General features: G+C 34.9%; 2 protein-coding genes across 3 annotated transcripts in view; one reads left to right on the forward strand and one right to left on the reverse strand.

Moving 5' to 3' along the window:
* The window catches only part of RpL28 (ribosomal protein L28), a 139,787-nt gene that overhangs the window by 90,077 nt on the left and 29,306 nt on the right, over positions 1-20,404 (reverse strand). The gene's annotated exons all lie outside the window — the stretch shown is intronic.
* ClpX (Caseinolytic protease chaperone subunit) overlaps positions 1-20,404 on the forward strand; it is a 30,955-nt gene that overhangs the window by 9,287 nt on the left and 1,264 nt on the right. Inside the window, exons 3-12 of one of the 2 annotated variants that reach the window (XM_071593413.1) lie at positions 555-1,064; positions 3,691-3,833; positions 7,507-7,678; positions 9,812-10,072; positions 10,462-10,626; positions 11,482-11,582; positions 11,666-11,821; positions 12,725-12,895; positions 17,174-17,302; positions 19,770-19,862. In XM_071593413.1, coding sequence (XP_071449514.1) covers positions 555-1,064; positions 3,691-3,833; positions 7,507-7,678; positions 9,812-10,072; positions 10,462-10,626; positions 11,482-11,582; positions 11,666-11,821; positions 12,725-12,895; positions 17,174-17,302; positions 19,770-19,862 — 1,901 coding nt within the window. Of the gene's footprint in view, positions 1-554; positions 1,065-3,690; positions 3,834-7,506; positions 7,679-9,793; positions 10,073-10,461; positions 10,627-11,481; positions 11,583-11,665; positions 11,822-12,724; positions 12,896-17,173; positions 17,303-19,769; positions 19,863-20,404 lie in introns of both variants that reach the window. The other variant, XM_071593412.1, reaches the window with a different exon arrangement.

Raw genomic sequence — 20,404 nt, forward strand, 5'->3', positions numbered from 1 at the left:
GATTAATAATTTCCAGGTTTCATCCTGAAATATGCATCATTAGTGACTACCACCCTCTTCATTGAATTAATTCCACGTCAGTTGGTCATATTAGTCTTCATATCAGAGTATTAAATGTTTCTATACAAAACAATTTGTCCACAAATAAATATAAGGCTTATGAATTCAATGGTTATTATTCATTGTAGCATATAATTGTTGGTTCTTTCAAAAATAGTGAAAATCCAGTAGTAAACTGAATAAGCTTTTAACATTAGCCATTGAGTTTGCATTCACTAGTAACCTTCTTGAGCGAACATACATGTGGGATATTATCAAATATCATTGCTGTTGTGGGGGTATCTTTTATTCAGAAAATGGTTTGTGGTAAAGAAAAATTTTGATGTTAATGAATTTATGTTGCTAATTACCCTTTAAACATTATTAGGGACATAATTTAAGCAAAATTTATTTCATTCTCAGTTATAATGTAGTGGGTCCTTCAAATGGATCCATAGGCAAATGATCTTATTTGAGTTATCATTGACCCTTCCATTCTCTTTACATCCATCCAGGGCTGTTCTCTCCACTTGGCTGCAATGGCCCGGCAGCATCGGCCCCATTGGAGACTGCCTTGCCCACTGCTGGGAATGCACTTTCGCGCCAAATGCTCTCATCACATGCCGGGCTGCAAACCTCTCCCCCTAAGTATCGAACGACGTTAGTGTCTTCTCCTCCAGTGGAAGAATCAAGTGAATACAGTTGCAGTGGTGATTCTGGCTGTCACCATTGTGCTGCAAAAGCAACGATACTTGGGGAAGGTGGCAGCAGCGGTGCTGGTGGGGCTGGCAATGTCGGTGGTGGGATTGGCGGTGGTCTGGGTGGAGGGGGAGGTGGTGGAGGAGGAGGGGTGAGTGCAAACGGTGGGTCAAGTGCGGCATCTGGAAGTTCCGATTCGGGTTCGTCGGTGGGCAATGGAGGTGGGAAGAAGGGGCGGGGAGAGAGTGGCAGTGGGGGAGATGGGGGTACGCACCTATGCTGCCCAAAGTGTGGAGATCCTTGCACACATGTGGAAACTTTTGTCTGTGAGTAGTGTCTTCTTTTCCATCCATGATTTGTTTAGGTTAGGGAACAATCAATGCCACAGCATTGGACTAGTGATGATGGTATGCAGATCTTGAAGGGTTTGCATATGATATTGTCTGTTCTTGACAAAATTAAGTACAACTTTGTTATGTAATGAAAAGTTTCTGGTGGGATTTGGTGGTTCTGAATTTTAAAATAAAATAATCAGCATGAAGCTGAGCACAATTAACATTGATTTTGCCTGCTATTTATTTGTAAGCTTTTTTATCATTTCCAAAAACTATAAGCCTTTAACTTGAACTTTAAAACGTAATTCTAGTTTAAAAATGAATTTCACATAGATTAAGCTTGACTGTGTGCAGAGTGTAGTTGTTAACTTAAATTGTGAATTTCTCTATTTATCTAATGAATTAGTCCATTTTGTCATATCACTCGTACAAAATATTTTTTATTTCAATTTAATGTATCTAGCAAAGTTTTGGTTGTTGGAAAGTGGGAAAGAATCTGATGTTTTCGAAGAAACCCTGTTTTGTTTGGCTAATTTTAATTCTGCTTCTTATTGAGTTTAATAATCAGCCTGGTCAATTGTAAAGCACATTGATTTTCCTATTTGTCTCCCTAGTCAGCCATTTAAACACCATCATTGTAGGACATGCCAATAAGGAAACACATTAACATGGATCAGAAGGAACCAGGAAATACCTATTTCATTATAAAATATTGTTCTTAAAATTTTCCTGAGCTGAAAATTCTTTACTTAAGTGCAATATTAAGTCCAATATTACATATGTTTTTTAGGGACTGACTGTTTCAATGCCAACTATTTATTTTCTAGTTATCAAATTATGTATTTGTTGGTGTCGCCTTTTTTAATTGAACATGAATAGAAATATAACTTCATTTCCTTAAAAGGTGCATGGACTTATGAAGCTTAGTAATAGGCTGTATTTCTTCCTCATCTTCATTCACTGAATTTTCCTTTGTGCCATGCAATTAGTGGGTATTGTCAAAGCTACTCATTGGAATTCCCTAGATTGAAGGATGTTTATCTTAACTTTTTTGTTTATATTTTTCTTCGTATTCTTCAGACACTGCGTCTGGTGATATTCTTTCATCAGATTGTGGTGATATATTTTGTGACAACTTACGACTGCTGTAGTGGCTGTCGGTGGCTGCAATAACTGTTTCCTTGTTTCTTATGTTTGTCAGAGGCCATTTAAACTACATTAACATACCTCCTGTGTTCCTCTTTGCCTATTTTCTCGTAAGCCGCATAGTGACATACAGCAGTCCTGGGCTATAATAGTACAGGCCGCTATCCTAATAGAAAGTCTGTGATTATTATGGTACCGATCCCTGGTTCTCTCATGTTTTCTGGATCAGCAACATGCTAGAAAATTCCTGAAAAAAAGAAATACTCACATTATGACTAGTAATAGATCAGATCTGGATTGACCTATTAAGAGGAGAATTATGATGTCATGATGATTATGATTTTCTGGTGATTTTGATTTTCAAAATGAGCTATGGGTTGATTTGGAGTAAATTATTAAGGTAGAGTGCCAAAACAGTGACCACAAAAGTTGAGATTGGCATAGGCATGTAACCCATTCATAGTTACAGAATACAACCTACCTTGAACATGATCAATTTTATATGACATGACTTCAGTTTTTAATTCCAAGACCTAGTCCTTTTTGTAAAGTATTAAATCAATATTTCATTATACACACTTCGAGTTTTGTGAGGAGAGATATGTAGAAATGAAAAGGTAGACCTATATGAGAATCAAGAGGAAAGCTACTCCTCAAACAAATTAAAGACCGAAGTGTTAGTAATGTGGATGTTCCCTGCAGAAGTGCTATCTTACAGAGCATCTCTCAAAACATGTCTTGTTGCCATATTTTGTTCAATTTAAGCCAGTTGTTATGATATTGCAGAATTTTAATTTTTTGTATCATGCAGTAGTTTCCACAAAGCCCCACCAGAAACTGTATACATCTCTGATTGATATGTTCAGACCTTTTAAACTTTTCAATTTTTGTATCACTCTATTGGGCATTGATGCTGTGGTTTGAAATAATAGATACTTTCTCTATTTCAGGAAAATTAGTGATGTGTCAGAAAGGGAAGGTTCATTGATTAAAGCATTAGTTTAAAATTATCCCTTTTTTGCATTTAAAATGTATACTGTGGGCAATAGTAATGTAAAAAGTGGTAGTTTTTTCTCGGTTGATTGAATAAGGATGAATGTTTTTCAAGATGTTCCTCTTTCTCGGCTGCTTCATTCTTTCTCTATGAATATTTGAAAATTCTATTGTAGGTTTACATTTCAGAAATTTACTTGTTAAAGATTAAATGATATGAGAACCCCACCTTTTATAGTTTATATGAGGTTCTTTGTTAAGGTAATCTATGGCACTAATCAGATATGACATAACTGTATTTATTAGTGGTTGCATATATTTTAACAGTTGTGCTTCCTACAGCAATGTAGCATATGCATAGTTAAAATTGAACAAATTAATTATAATGCCAGTAAATTTAATTATGTTTATAATTAGTCTGTATGTCCTGCTTTCACTCATTAATTCTCCAGCTTTACTGTTTTCCATTCATTTGCAGCATCTACAAGGTTTGTTAAGTGTGAGAAGTGTCATCATTTTTTTGTGGTTTTGTCTGAAATGGACACGAAGAAAAGCTTGAAAGAAAGTAAAGAAGAACCAAAGAGTGGGTTCTTCAGAAAGCCTCCTCCTCCTCCAAAGAAGGTATCAGTAAATAAGTTGTAATGTGCCTCACATCTTGGAATTTTTAACCCATACTCTATCTCACACACACACACACAGGGAGGAATTGTAGTGCATAGCTTGAATTAACATTCTAAATCACTGAGTGTGTAATATACATTTGTTTTCTTGGGATATTGCCTGTGATAATTTCCATTATAACATTATTATTTTACCCAGGAATATGGGCTACAAGTTCATAAACTATTTAGGCATTGATCGTTTTATGTCCATATTTGACATGCTTTCAGAAACAAATTTTTACAATTGGACTAGTATTTCTCTCGCGTAACTAGTATTTAAATCTCAAGTGACTAGTATTTAACTCTCTTTAGTGTGAATAGTGTCTCTCATTTCTGCTTGACAGTCAACTGAAATGGCTCTATCCACCCTCTTTGTGATACTTATGCCAGCTGTCAGCAAAAGTAGTGCAGGTGGAAATAAGTAATTAATAATTTAAAATATGACATACCTTGTTTGAAAGCGATTAATGCTAACTCCTTATAATGACAATTCAAAATCAACCTCAGTCTTCATTCAATGGCATGTGTTGTTTTGGAATGACATCAAATCAAGCTAATCTCACAAGTCATATTAAAACATACCCAAAGCAATTAGTCATTATTTTGTATAATGTACACCTCAGCAATTTTGATAACTAATTGAAACGTGTATTAATAAATCCTCAAAGCTTATGAAACTGGTATGGACAGTGGGTGCATCGCTAAAACACATTGCTTTTAGCAGAATATATTAGTGTTTCACTTTGCATAAATGACATTATTAGCAAATGTAGTAGATATATTAAAAAGGTAATTCTATTGTTTTACATCAAAGTTAACTGCTCCAGGGCTTTTAGACTGTTTGTTCCATTGAATGCTGGTGATGATTTCTTACCATGTCCACCTGAGGATTAAAAATTATAATTCTCACTTCAATTCCCCTGATAATCACAGTGGAATCTTCCATGAAAATCAGAGGAATATCTTCCATTCTCATTATGTTGGCTAGCCAACACCTTTACCATAAATAATGGCATAAATGAGATCATATTTTAAACTTGGTTTATTCACAGTTTACTGTGATCTGCTTCTAGCTTCTGTTTGTTACATTATGTCATTTATTTCCCAGACCCCCAAATGTGTCATCTTACTTAGCAAAATACAATAATCTGCTTGGAGATGGGCCAAATAGGTTTTTACATTTAAAGTAAAGAAGTTATGACACGCCTGGACTAATTATCCTATGCTCTAAGAAATTATGAAACCCAATTATCAAAATCCATATTAGATGTAGGTATTTATTTTCAAGGAAAGCATTAGTCATTTTATTCCAAGAATAATCATAAAATGATCATTCATATAATCACAGCTCATTTAAAAAGTGTTTATAAGGAACAAAAAACAGCTATAAAGTAAGGTATGCCCATATATTTCTTTATCAATTTTATGATATTAGGGAAAGTATGTCATTTCATTTTTAAATGTTTAACATAAAAGTGAATCTTATTACATGGTTTAGTTAAATCATCTTTGCCGGTGTAAATTCAACCATGTCTGATAAGTAATACAACCTTCTAGGTCAAATGAAAAAGTTATTGTAGCCCAAATTTTCATTTATTCTACTATGCACTTCTATATAAGTTTCATTTTATGGCACATACAATTTTTTTGGGTACTTAGAAATCATCCTTAGCAATTGAATGGTGTTGTAGGGAAAATAAAGTTTGGAGTCTGTGTTTTATTTAACTAACGAAGTGGTGAATGCAGACATGACTACTCAAATTCCAATTATTAACATTTGTATGGTGCAAGACATGGAATTAACTTCCCATCTCTGATTGACTAAATAGATGATGGTGGTTTGATGAAATGACAAATTGTGTCATAGTTGTTTACTGCAGTGAATTTGTTGGTAGAAGATTACATCTCCAGAGAGTTGAAATGAATGTTGCTTATTTTTTTCAGCATTAAGTTTTTAATATAGTATGCATCTTTATGATTTCAGTATTAAGTATTTAATATAGTTTTGTAGACATAAATTTCTCTGCTTTCAAATACATGGGTTGTATAAAAAGTATCAGGAAAATTTTAGGAACAATAGATTAATTTTAGAAAATGTTACAATGCCTCAAAGTACATCCCTTAAACATTAGCACATTGATGCCAGTGGTTTTTCTGCAATTCAAAGGCTCCTTGGTGGGCAGATTCCGGAATGTCCTTAATGGGACGTGTGCAAGCTTCTTTGATGGCATTTAGGCATGGCATGGTTGTATCCTTTGAGGAAGGATTTAATTTTTGGGAATAGGAAATATCGTGGTCTGCTGGGGCCAAGTCGGCACTGTAAGGGGTTGGAAAATTATCTCAATGCTGTTGCAGAAGGTCTTCTCAAGCAGCCACACGACTTTGCTCTTGGTTGTCCATCAAGAAGTTTGGCACGAGTCAAAGGCAGATCTTTTGCATCCCTGAATTGTCTGTTATAATGGCGGGCACTGTCATCTTATCAATGCCAATACAATCTGCGATCATGCGCACAATTACCTGATGATCTGGATTCAGGACAATTTGTGGATAAATTTTGTTGACATATTGCATGAAATTTGAAATATTTTTCCATGTAGGCAGTATCCTTGAATGGTCAGAGTATTTGTAAATTTGGCATTACAAATGTTAATATTATCAATTCTGAGGTCATTAAATTGACTACCCCATGTGTTGAGAACAGTATGATTTGTGGAAAATATTGACAAAGTTTAAGGCATATGACAAAAAGGGAGAGAGGTCAAAATATTTCATTGGAGTGTCTATTGGTGGAGGAGGGTTTAGCTTAGTCAGAAAAAAACTTAACACTTAAATATTCCCATTTGATGGATATGTTTTAGAGGTAAATTTTACTGCACTGTTAAATATAATATACAACAATTGTTTTTTTTCTTGGGCTTGCCACTGTAGATTTTAACTACTACTTCACATGATCTACTGCTCCAAACAATCTATCTCGCCATTGCCATTAGCTTGGCTTTGAGTGTAATATTTATGTACATCTTTTTCAATGAAAGTGGTGACAAAATATAATGAATGATAATTTGCTTGCTTCTACTGTATGCTGCATTGTACTAAATATAGTGGAAGGGAAGAGAATGGTTGTAGAGTACCTACTTAGTCAGTGGCAAATTAACAAGTGCAATTACTTGTCTCTCATCTCTTAAAAATGTAGAAAATTATGACATGTATCAAATGTAATATTCACTGAAATCACACATTTGTTCCAAGTCATATGGAATTAAAAAAATTGTGCAAATGATTAATGATTGATACAGCTTTGCATTTAAACTAAAGTAACTGGAATTGCTGAAATATTATGGGCATAAAATATGGTGGCAAAGAGATGCTATATTTGTATTGCGCATTAGCAACCAACTCAGTTCTTGAAATGAAAGATATTGCTATAATATTTAAGTATAGCTCTCTGGAAGTATTGTGTTAGCTTATGAACTCAGTAGGCACATAGGCAAGTTATGTCTTAATCTTTTATGAATCCATATAGTTAGTTGGTGTGGATCACTTCCTCGAGATTAAAAGTTTTAAGCACTTGTTATTCTTCTAATGCCGTTTGAAAAGCTTGAAATATTAATCAATTTATTTCTTCTTTTCAGATATTCGAATATCTTAATAAGCATGTTGTTGGACAGGAGTATGCCAAGAAAGTGTTGTCAGTTGCTGTGTATAACCATTATAAGAGAATTTATAACAACATTCCCCAAACAAACTTGCGGCAAGATGTAGCAGTCATGGAACAAGCTTCACAGCAATCATTTTCTCATCGAGGTATGTTTTTTGTGATATCTGAAATTTTCCCTTATCAGTATGGTTTTAAAATGGCGACATTCATCTTGTGTGTAATGTGAAGGAGAAATTAGAAGTGCCAATAGTGAGTACTCTGTCATGGCAAATGCAACATTCATGATATTAAATTCAATGAAGCCTAATTATTTCAAAATTTAAAAGACCTATAACATTTTCCTTCATAATGTTCAAATCTGGAATGAATGATCTTTTAGAAAAATTTCTTATTAGTCCTCAATTGCCTAGTAAAATTACAGATCCATGTTCATTAAAATACCTAGGAAATTGATGTGGAAAGCTTTTATTTCGATGTTTTTCAATATGTTTGGGAAGAAAGCACTTTCTGCTGCCAGAGTTAACTTAAATCATATCAAAATGAATGCATACACATAGATGTGACTTGGTGAACTGTGGACTTTTTTGTTAATATTTTCCACAATTATTAAGTATAAAACATTTTATCTTTCAGTCTTATTTAAATATCGCAAAAGCCCTGTGATATGGTCGCTTACCACTAAGGATTAGTGTGTTAAATTATTTTTTTTCTTTCTATCTCCATTTGCATCAATTTAATGCTTGGCAGGGCATGGTGCAAATAATTTAATCAGAAATCAAAAAATAAGTGCAGTAATATGTTTCTACTAATAAATTTCATTAGCTGAATGAAAATTTTAACTGTTCTATAAAATCCAATTTAACATGGTCATGTAAGGTAAAAAAAATCTTTCTTATGAAAATTATATAATCATTCATGGGCTAATTATTTGTTTCCAGATAGTATAGTCATTGCCATGATCATTTTACATAATTATTCCAAGAGTGGTCACTGAGAAACTATTAATAATCTCTTATCACATTCTAATTTACTAAATTTTTCTGCATGCATTGTAATGTTGTAAAAATAATTATATTTTGCTAATTCTTAGTAACTGCATCAAATTGAAAATCCATGATGAAACACACTAATTAGAGGTTAATCATCACATCACTTCTTAGAATGGCTTTGGAATGTCGTACATATAATCATGCAAAATCTTTAAAATGATGAATATTTTTACCATGTAAAAATATGTTTAAAAATAGCTGATATTTTCTGGCAATGTTTTTGTTGTGGCAATATTTTTGTATCTGCATTGGACGCTTGGTGTAATGAATCATTGGGCTTTGTTAAAATTCATTGGCTACATCAAATTGTGAAAATTCGTTAGCTACGCCAAATTCTTATAATTAGCACAATTTAATAATCATGTATTGTCTATTTCGTATTACTTTTTAAAATATTTTGGCCATCGATGTAATTTGCATCATAGGTATTAGGATATCAACTGGAAAATTATTAATTATAATTTTATTGTACACGTTGGTGCTTTGCAGGATATTCATAGGCATTTATTGCCATATAATAAAATGTATGAGGTCGTTATCAATGATTACACTGGTTTGATATCACAAATATGGATTGCCAGTGGATAGAGATTATGCATCACATCTTGGAATGGTTTGGAAATATAATCTGTTAATGCAGAGACTTTGAAATTTTAAATTTGTCTTTTTTTTGTAATTCTTAACTTGTAAATAATCTTTTCAATATTTCTTTTGGATGGCAGATATCTTTGTGTTTTTTCTCAAGGAAAATAATGCGCTATCTACCCTGGCTGACATGAGTAAATTAAATAGCTAAAAATGTTAAAATCATTGATCCCAGCTATGACTTGATATTACTGCCATCCTGTGGAAAATTATGGAGCTTCTTAAATATTGTCTGCTGACAAAATGAAAGTCTTAGTCATAGAATACATAACCTTAAGTTATGCTACCCACAGTACAATTGTAACTTGCTCTAGCTATGTTTTAATGAGTACATTCAAAAATCTCGGTTCCTTAAAAAATGTGCCAACAATAGTCGGTGGTTATGCAGGAATCTCCTTGCTTCCTCTGTTTTTTCCCTTGGTGTTTAGGAATGCTTAGGAAAGGTATTTTAGTAAAGGTACCATAAAGTGAGTTATATAAACTTAAGAACTCATTAATATTTTTTAATTTTTGAATGCCTGATTGTTTACAATAAGTTAATGGTTGAGTTTTCACCTTTTCTGCTAGATCTCCTTCATATAACAGGCATCGGGCACAATGCAGCGGCGCTGGGCGTGAGCTTCCAACAGGGCCCCGGGGTGCACGAGGCATCAGAAATGCCCCGAAGGGGTGGCGGCATGGGCATTGGTGGAGCTGCATCACTTGGTGGAGCTGCACCACTTGGTGGAGCTGCACCACTTGGTGGTGCTGGTGTCCATGGGACGGGGAGTGACATTCTGGAAGCAAGCAGCCATGAGCTGCGGCTAGAAAAGAGCAATATACTCCTTCTGGGGCCTACTGGTTCAGGTTAGTTGCAATAAGACTAACGGGATATAGCAAATTGTCTTGCTGTGGTATGTACTCATTAATTGTTTTAGTGTTCCCTTCTTGCAGTCAGTGCTCTTTATTTAGTCCCTGAAATCTTTTGAGTCTCATGGCACTAATGTAATGCTTTTGTTAATTACTTCGAAACCACAAATAAGTCTGACTCTTTGGCCTTCTAACTTTAAAGTTGGCTTGAGTCAGACTTGTTATTTGGACTGACAGGATTAAAATTTGGCTCTGTCATGGCAGTACAGGTATGTAATTTTAGTAAAGTCGATAATTTTGACTATGCAAAAGTTTGTATAGTTCAAATTATCTAATGCTAGATTCAAAGTGAAATAGGATTTTGAATGTTTCTTTTATTTTTGTAGGGAAGACGCTGCTTGCTCAGACAATTGCACAGTGCCTAGATGTACCCTTTGCCATTTGTGATTGCACAACGCTTACTCAGGCTGGATATGTTGGAGAAGACATTGAGAGTGTCATAGCCAAGTTGCTGCAAGATGCCAATTACAGCACAGAGAGGGCTCAAATGGGTGAGCAAAAGATGTAAATTAGTTTCATGTTAGCGAAAACATGGGAACAGTGAAATTGTTTCAGTTCATTAATTGATTAACAGACTGCCCTGAAAACATAGTTGTAGTAACAGAGTGAAAAGCATACTTAAAGTCATGAACTGTCAAAGCAGAATAAGAGCTAATGTAGTATCTTATATTTGTTTTTTATAATATTTTGGAACTAGAAATGTGAAATATTTATGATGCATATACATGGTAGCTGTAATCAAATGCATGATTTTACCTGCTCAATGCTGGATTTTACAATGATCAAAAATGTCATAAGCATCTAAAAGCCATATTTAAGAAAGAAAACCCAGTTCTAACATCTTTAAATATTGTTAATTCTGGTTTGAATTCATCCAATTTTATTTTGAAATTCACATCTACTGTGGGGAGAGTATGAAGAAGTCATTCGATTATCATATCCTATAAAGATTCTGATATTGATCTCTAAAACCAATCAACTGATTACATATAAAAATATTTCGGTCCTGTCCTTGATAAGGTATTTGAAGCAGTAATTCTTAGAAGCTTTCTTTTCAAACATTGTGTAAAAAGTTTGTGAAAACTCTAGTTCTAGTTATTCCCACATTTCATTTTTCACCCTGCTTTCCTCCCTCTGGTGCTCTTATGTGCTTCTGTTCCATATGCTATCTCTTTCTTAGCATATAATTCAATATTACTGAAAATAGTTTATTTAATGTGTCATAACAGCTCATATCAAAAGCCCAAAATCAGGAAAATTCCCAATTCCAGAAATTGTTCACTCCACAGCATTATAAATTTGAGATCCCCTTGTGTTTGACAGAACTGGTGACCTTGTCATTTTAGGAATTGTGTTTCTTGATGAGGTTGACAAAATTGGAGCAGTTCCAGGGATTCATCAGCTGAGGGACGTAGGGGGTGAGGGTGTGCAGCAAGGAATGTTGAAAGTAAGTGTTCATGTGTCACCTTGGTTCTCCATTTGAGTTCTCTGTGAGAAAGATGCCTAAGTCTTCTTTTTATTGTACGCTAGATGCTGGAAGGGACCATAGTTAATGTGCCCGAGAGGAATTCACCAAGGAAGCTAAGAGGAGAGACCGTGCAAGTTGACACTACAAACATTCTTTTTGTTGCATCTGGGGCTTTCAATGGTTTGGATAGGCTGATAAGCAGACGGAAAAATGAAAAGGTGAGTGGGAATTTTCAGTAGTCATAACTTATTGTAGATTGTATAAAACTAGTTGGTTGCTATTTTTCCCAAAATGTTCAGCATGGTATAGTTTTGTAAATGAAAATATGTATTTGAAAACTTGATCAAATCCGCTCAGCAATATTGTGTATATTTTCAATAAGGGCATGCATAAATGTGTATGTAGCTTCTTTGTACATAGGTTCAAATGTTACTTTGTTCATGGCAAGTATATAACTTTGTGTTTAATGGGTTTTGGGCGTGAGCTTCTGCAACTGCTACAAATCAACTGCATTTTTATTTCCTCCAAATCATATATTTCACTTGGTGAATCTCCTAAGATTTTAGTGAGCTGAATGCAATATAAAATTGTTTCTGCTACTTAATTTTTTTTTTCATTTATTAGATTTGGGAGTAGTAGCATAAACGAAGTTGAAATACTTAGATATAGAGGCAGTTACTTATTTGTATTTTAAAGAATATCAATGATCAACTTCAGTTGCCTTGTTAATTATTTAATGTAATGAGTCATGACAGACCTTGAATCATAATTTAATGAGGAAGGATAGTTTGTGCGCTTTGCCACCCCAGTATGGAAGCACATTATGCTTTTGCTAGAGCAAAAAGTGCACATTTGGCTACAACAGAAGCTATTGTCTTATGAAGTTTCCCAATGATGCCCTCAGCAAAATGGACGTCTACATGAAGTAAACTTATTCCCAATTTTCTTTCCGTTTTTAAGATAAGAAATGTGGTTAATCTTATACATTTGATCTAGGATCAAATCAAGAATTTTCAATTTTCTCTTGATTGAGTAATACGTGTCCATCATACCTGATAGTGTTAATATTTTTAATCCAGTTTAAGTGACTTAAGTTATGAAACTTATGTTAATTGTTTCAGTACCTGGGCTTTGGTGTACCATCAAGTGACTCAAGAGGGAGGAGAGCTGCGACCCAAGCTGACCTGGACAATGTGACTGCCCCTACTTCAGCGGAAGAAGATAATATGGAACGAGATGCATTTCTGAGGGCTGTAGAAGCGAGAGATCTCATTGAATTTGGAATGATTCCCGTAAGAAAGTAACCTTATAACATGAATTAATGTAAAAGTGAGAATGAGACAATTGAGTGATAAAAAGGAATGAAAAATATATGTTGAATGGTACTTCCTTCCTTCAAAAGAAAGAACAAAATTATTTCAAATGACATTTCATTAACATAAGTGAATAGTTGTAAAAACAATTAAGTATGTAGTCATAAGGGAATAATCTGGACCATATGAGCGTCTCATTTTATTTTTCCTGAATTTACCTTAACACACGTTTTGTGATGTTTATTTTGAAAATTTTGGTGGCCGTGTTATAAAAAAATGAGACGAAATGGTAGTAGAGTGGGTAAGAGTGCTGGGCAAGTGCCTGGAGGGCCTGGGTTAAATGGCTTCCATGCCCTGATGTGTGAATTTCACACTTAACTCTTCCAAGCATTTAGGGGAGCCTGACCAAAAAAAACTTGGGAAACCCTGCTCTAGATGTTTCATAAGTTTCAAGTGCCAGCTGCAAAGGAGTGTTAGTCACCAGTAGTTTATTCTTAGGTAATGAATAAAGGAACTGTGGTGAAACCACATTTTTATGCCGTAAGAATATATGTTATGAGGGGGGACCCAAAAATAACAGGAATGTTGTTATAGATTCTTTAGTTTTCAATATATTTACATTAAATTTTGTTCACCTTCAAAGTATTCCCCATTTACCACAATGCACTTCTCCAAACGATGCTTCCATTGTTCGAAACATTTCTGAAATTCATTTATCGGGATGTCCTTTAGGCCTTCTAGCGATTTTTGTTTTACCTCCTCCAGTGTCAAAACGCTTTCGTTTCATGTTCCTTTTGAGTCTGGGGAACAAAAAGAAGTCACAGGGAGCTAAATCCGGTGAGCAGGGGGGTGGACAATCTATGTCATGCCGTTTTTTGTCAAAAACTGTATCAAGGAGAGGGTGCTATGAGCCTGCGAGGGACAAATTTGGCTGCAACCCTTTTCATATGCAAATCTTCTGATAGAATCCTCTGAATTGAACTCCATGACAATCCAGACATCTCACAGAGTTGATTAATAGTTCTGCGACAGTCTTCATGAATGAGGGTATTGATTTTGTCGACGTTTTTGTCAGTTCTTGATGTTGAAGGGTGGCCTGAACGGGGTTGGTCTTCAATTGACATTTCACCATTTTTAAAATGTGTAAACCTCTCTTAGACTCTGGTTTTGTTTAGGGCAGCTTCCCCATAAGCAGTCTTGAGCATTACGGTTTGAGCATCGGCTCACGGTCGATTTCCCCAACAGGAAACATAATTTCACTGAAACAGCTCTCACGGATGGACCAATTAAGTCACAGGGACGTACTGATGTACAACCAGCCGAACAAAGGCTTCCCCCACTCTTGCTCCCCACCGCAACCCAATTCCTGGTACTCTTTGCTCCCCCCTCGTATTCTCTCATTAATGACATTTTCTTCATGTCTCCAGAATTTTTGTGTCCTTTTCATGTAATCTTATTCACTATTTACTCTTATTAATTTTGAAATATGCTGCAATTTACGACAATGTTTGAGAAAGTTAGATGGCATCTTGTGCTTTTTACTCATGGCAAATGGAGATAGAGGCTTTGATTGTATGGTTAATATACGAGGGTCATCCGGAAAGTAGTACCCGTTCGTGAAATAAAGACACAAAAGTAAATATTAACAAACATAAAAAAATTTATTTGAAAGAGGATACTTTAAACTACTTCTCAACATAATCTCCAAGCAAATTAAGGCATTTGTCATAACGTGTGACAAGTTTCTGTATTCCTGCTGCATAGTCCTTCGCCGCCAGCTCATTGAGATACGCGAGGGACCCATCTTGCACAAATTTTTGCATAATGCAGATGGTGTTTAACAATTTCATGAACAATTGTTCGAGAAACATTGGGAAAATGCTCACAGATGTCATCAATTGTGACGCGCCGATCGTTCCTCACGAATTCGTCAACTGAGCTCACCAGTTGGTCTGTAATGACAGACGGTCTCCCCGAACGCTCATCGTCGTGTGTGTTCCCCCTCCCCATGTTGAAGTTGCGACACCACCGCCGAACAGACGACTCGTCCATTACATTGTCTCCATACACCTCCTTTGATTGGCGATGAATATCACATGGGCGAACGTTTCTTGCATTGAGGAATTTAATCACTGCCCTCACTTCACAACTGGCGGCGTTCTCAATTTTTTTAAACATTGTAAACAATCACAGAAACAACACAGGCAATGCTAGCGTCACGCAACTTGGCTCAGAGAAGGCAGACAAGCCACTGAAGCTATCTGACCTCGTCCAGCGGCTACTCGCGTCGTCAGCACTTCATGCGGCACGAACGGGTACTACTTTCCGGATGACCCTCGTATAAGTTTATACATGAAATAGGAATTTTGATTTATTTCATTTCCTAAAGTTCATATTTCTTTGTGTGATAGTAGTGCATTACATCACTGTGAAATATGTATATTTTTCTACATATGCATATTTTTCACAGTGAAAAATATATGTATGAAACATTGTAATGTAATGGGAAGAGTTCACCCCAGCCGTACTCTTATAAATGGGCAAAGGATGGGTGGGGGATATTGGAGAAAATAGAAACAGTAAATCGATAAAAATTATAAAATTAAATAATTAACTGAAAATAAGACTAACAATAGTAAAAAACTGAAAATAATTGAAATATTTAAATACCACAAACGGTTAGAACAATGAAATGGAGGGGGGGGGGGGAAATTAATTTTTTTAATACTAAAAAAGTGAAAATTAATCACGCATTCTCTAGCTTGGATGTACTATGCAGCATTGATCCTTGCTAGTCGCATACACTCTCACCCTATCAGGGCTTACGAGAGGTTTCCCTCTGCGTCAGGGGCCCACCAATCACACGTATTGAAATAAAATTAAGAAATATAATAAACAAAAAATGATCACGTGCTCTCTAGCTCGGATGTATTATATAGCATTGATCCTTGCTAGTCACAGGCACTCACCTTCAATCAGGGCTTAGGAGAGGTTCCCTCTGCGCCAGTGGCCCGTCAGTCACACGTATAATAATAAAGGCAAAATAATCACGCACTCTCTAGCTTGGATGTACTATGCAGCAGTGATCCTTGCTAGTCGCATACACTCTCACTCTATCAGGGCTTACGAGAGGTTTCCCTCTGCGTCAGGGACCCACCAATCACACGTATTGAAATAAAATTAAGAAATATAATAAACGAAAAATGATCACGCGCTCTCTAGCTCGGATGTACTATATAGCATTGATCCTTGCTAGTCACAGGCACTCACCTTCAATCAGGGCTTAGGAGAGTACGGCTGGGGTGAACTCATCCCATTATATTGATACGGCCGTAGTTACCGTTCGCTTTGTATAACATTGTAATGGTTGCAATTTGAAATATTTTCATGGAACAATTTGGTAGAATAGTACATGCACTTGTGAAATGTAGCAAATAGCATAAAGATATTTAATTATTTATTTATTTATTTTGCATTAGTCTGAAAACAGCACTTCAGCCTTTACATCGGACTTTAAACAATGATATTACAATATTAAATTACACACACCCAAGCCCTTGGTGGAAAAAAAAACTAGCTAGGTGGGAACCGAACCCGCGACTTCTGGGTTGGCAGGCGAGTATGTTACCTTGCCAGCACTGGGGTCTGCAATTGTTCTATTTGGCCAACTATTTCCCCTACCCTGCTGTTACATTGGCAAAAATTTCAAAAATGTTGTTAATTCCTATGCTCTTACTTTGAAATGTTACTTTTCACAAATCCAAGAAAATATTTCTGCATGTTTCTGGGTATTGTTCTTATGCATTCAATGTACCTGTGCTAAGTAAATGCCATGCTGCACCAAATCAGTAAAATTGGGCTGTTTTTTCAATTAGTTATTTGATATTTGTCCCAAATAAATGGGGCTGCTCCAATTAACCTGGATCCTAAATAACTGGAATCCATTGTACTACAAAATATAAGTACATGCTATTCATTAAAAAGATATTTAATAATTTGTCCACAGTGTAGTTTATGTTACCTCTCTTGAGCAAATTTGAAGTATGGATGCTGTTTAGTAAATCCATGCTTAGCAATGGGTGCTAGTTTCTGGTGCGCTTAATTTTTTAACACAGGGCAGCACATGCAAATTTTATTGCCAAAACTTGTCATTGCATTGTGTGTCATAAATTTTGGCAAAATTAATAAATATATGCATTTACAAATTTATATCCCTGTGGGTTTCAAGTTGTAACGGTTTTTAATTAATTTTTGCAGGAATTTGTTGGTAGATTTCCTGTTTTGGTGCCATTCCATTCCTTGAATCAAGATTTGCTTGTTAGGATCCTCACGGAACCTCACAATGCAATGGTTCCACAGTACCAAATGCTCTTCAGTATGGATAAGGTAATCAATAATTTCGAATTTTAGCTTTGTATGGTTTTTTCAGGTAATAAATGCATGTTATAGATGGATTATTGAGTGAGTTTACTCACCTGAAGTGTTTCTTATTGACAGTTCATCTCCGTTGATCAATATTTTTATAATTAAATAGGGAGTTCTGTGCCTGTACAATAATGGGGGGTTTTCTGGCAATAGTATTTTATTTAAGTAGATTTTTACAGTTCTAGGCAAATGAAATAACTTTCCTGAATGTTGAAGCGCTTTGGGAGGTTTGTCATAAATCTACTGGTGAATTCAAAATGATAGAAAGATACTCTGGTCACCTTTGTTGCATGGAAAAGTATTATGCAAATTCTAATTGCCTCATGCATACACTAAATACATGGTAGAAATTAAATGACATAAATTTTAGTAAATTGGATTTTTTAATGTAAAAAAATCACTCGGGGACTGAAAAACAAGGAGAACTGTATTCGGTCAATTTTTGGTGAACATTCAAGAAAACTGTCTTTGAGCTCAAAGAAATTTTAACCTGCAAACAAAGGAAGCTCTTAAAATACTGTCAATGCTTGAATTATGAATAAATTTTACTCTGCAATGCTTCTGAAAAAATTCAGGTTTATTCGTACCTACTCATCTGTACATAAGCACTTCACTTGTGGAAGAAATGGCATACATTTGATTCAGCAGCCTTGTGCTGCATTTGAGAAAAGCCATCTTCACTCTCCTACACTGCTTTTTGACAAATTTTCAATGAATATAAAAAATAAGCCCATTGTAAATAGGTTTACAACTGAACTAAGAAGATACTGTTAATCAAGTGCTATTACAGTGTGGATGAGGTTATGATAATTTGTGATTGTCAGCTGTGTTACATGTGAAGGTGTGTAAGTAGTGTTTGTGTATTTTTGTAATATTTTATAGGGGTTTGAGTGCTATACATCATTGAAGTGTGTATTTTAGTTTATTGTTTTAATTTTACTTTCTGTATATTTTTATGGCTATGTGAGATTCCTGACTAACAAAACAACACAAGAAATTAATGATGATTCCTTTCGGAGGTATATGTGCTCACAAAATCTGTATCACATCCCTCAGATAAATTAATTTTCTTCATGGAAATTCAAATAAATGTGTAAAAGCATTTTTTATTAATATCAAGGAAGTGATAATTTCTTAGAAGTTTTCAAAGTATTAAACGTTGGAGTTGTTTTGGACCTTACATATCTGGTCAAAAATGGCTCTCTTCCATGGTGGCTAAGAGAGAAGGAGCATTTAAATGCACTGACGTGAAATTCTTATTGTCAGATGTTGGAACATAGATTGAGACAAAGTTTTCCAGCCATTCAAAGAAAGAAAAAGGAATTAATAATGGTTGGCCCTTGAAGTACAGCAGTGTTAGTTAATTAGGGTTTTTTCTGAGAATTTGACTATCCGAGCATCACTTGCCCCTCTTACTATAGAGGATCATTATTATGAAGTTTGTTGAACAAAAAGTCAGGACTATCCACCACTGAGTTTTGTAAGTGGCATGACATTTGTGGTGCAACCTAGATTTATAATGTTTCCAATGCAAAAAAGATTGAATTCCATTGCTTAATATTTTTATAATTACAAATCCCCCCATCTTCTGACTACCAAAGATTAAAGACCCAAATATTCAATTTAAAAAATTAACCGTGTTGCAAACCTATTTTATGTGGAACAGTAAATATGTTGCCAAATGTGGGTGGCAAGATATTTTTAAGAGTTTCACAACTGTCGTTCCAATTTACCACTTATCTTTTTAGATAGTGTTTCATCCAGGATGAGGTTTTATAATTGTCATGACTCATCTTCTTCATAAAATCACTCAATGGTATTGATCTGAACTGAAATGAATATGAACCTTAAATGGCTGAAATACCTTGATTGAATAAATGCAGAAAAATCATTTTGTGAATACTTACAATCTTGTTTATTTTTATCCACTTCTTTTGTTGTCCTTTTTATTTTAGTGTGTATGTCATAAATGGAGTAACAGACTAAATTTGTGTGCACAGTCAGCCTTTGTAGTAGTTCCTCTGCCTCAGTGGGAGAAAGCCAACATTTTGTATTGCTGGGATGAAGTTAGCATCCTTTCACCCCTGTGTTAGAACAACTGAAAAGAGAATGAGCATGAAAGTACATAAAATTCACAGTAATGGTATATTTGGCTGTAATTGGTATACATTTTGAAAAACTAGAGTATTAATCGTGGTTGAGGGTGCCAAGTTCACTAAAAAATGCAATGTTTTTAGTAAGTACTTGTAAGTACTTAAAGAGTTAAAGCAAATGAATATTTTCACAAATAACATTTATCCTTAAATAAATGGACATTGTCAGGTAATTATTGTTTCTGTTTTTTAAACAAATGTGAAGACTTATTTTCACCTCATATGTCTGTGATTAAGGGAATCAAGTTACTTAAAATTATATTTTACCTTCCTAGGTTGACCTCACATTCTCACCAGGTGCACTCTTGGCCATTGCAAGGCTGGCGATGGAGAGGAAAACTGGAGCTCGGGGTTTAAGAGCAATAATGGTGAGTTAAATAAGCTCTGCAGTCTTCCTTATGGTTTTGGAAAGAATGGAAGAAGTGGATATTTTTCTTTCATAACATGCATTTTTGAAATATATCTAAAGTTTCCTACATTTTATCTGCAGATGTAACATATTATATTAATTTTATAGAATTTTATAAGGTTTCTGGATAATATTACAGTTAAAGTTGTGTAAATACTAAATAACCATTAATGTATGTCATTCTTTCTGTTTAATCAGATATATAATGTCAATCCTGGCAAATGATGTGGGTAATGTTTAAAATAAATAAAAATATTTTAATCAACTATTTTAAAATTTTAAAAAAATGCATCAGGTGTGAAATTTATATCTTGTTGATTTGTTTACTTCTCAAATGAGAGAGGAGTCATAATTTAATTGTTTGATTAAGAATAGTCGAGGCCTGTATTATTATGTCAACATAGAGACAAGATGTGCGATGTACTTTTGTGGCAGTACATGTGTATATTCATCCCGTTACTGTTTTTGTATCCTCCCTTGTCAATGCATATCGTTTTGTCT

The sequence above is a fragment of the Hetaerina americana genome, unplaced genomic scaffold, assembly GCF_022747635.1.
Source record: "Hetaerina americana unplaced genomic scaffold, ioHetAmer1.1.p SCAF_6, whole genome shotgun sequence".
NCBI classification, from domain to species: domain Eukaryota; kingdom Metazoa; phylum Arthropoda; class Insecta; order Odonata; family Calopterygidae; genus Hetaerina; species Hetaerina americana.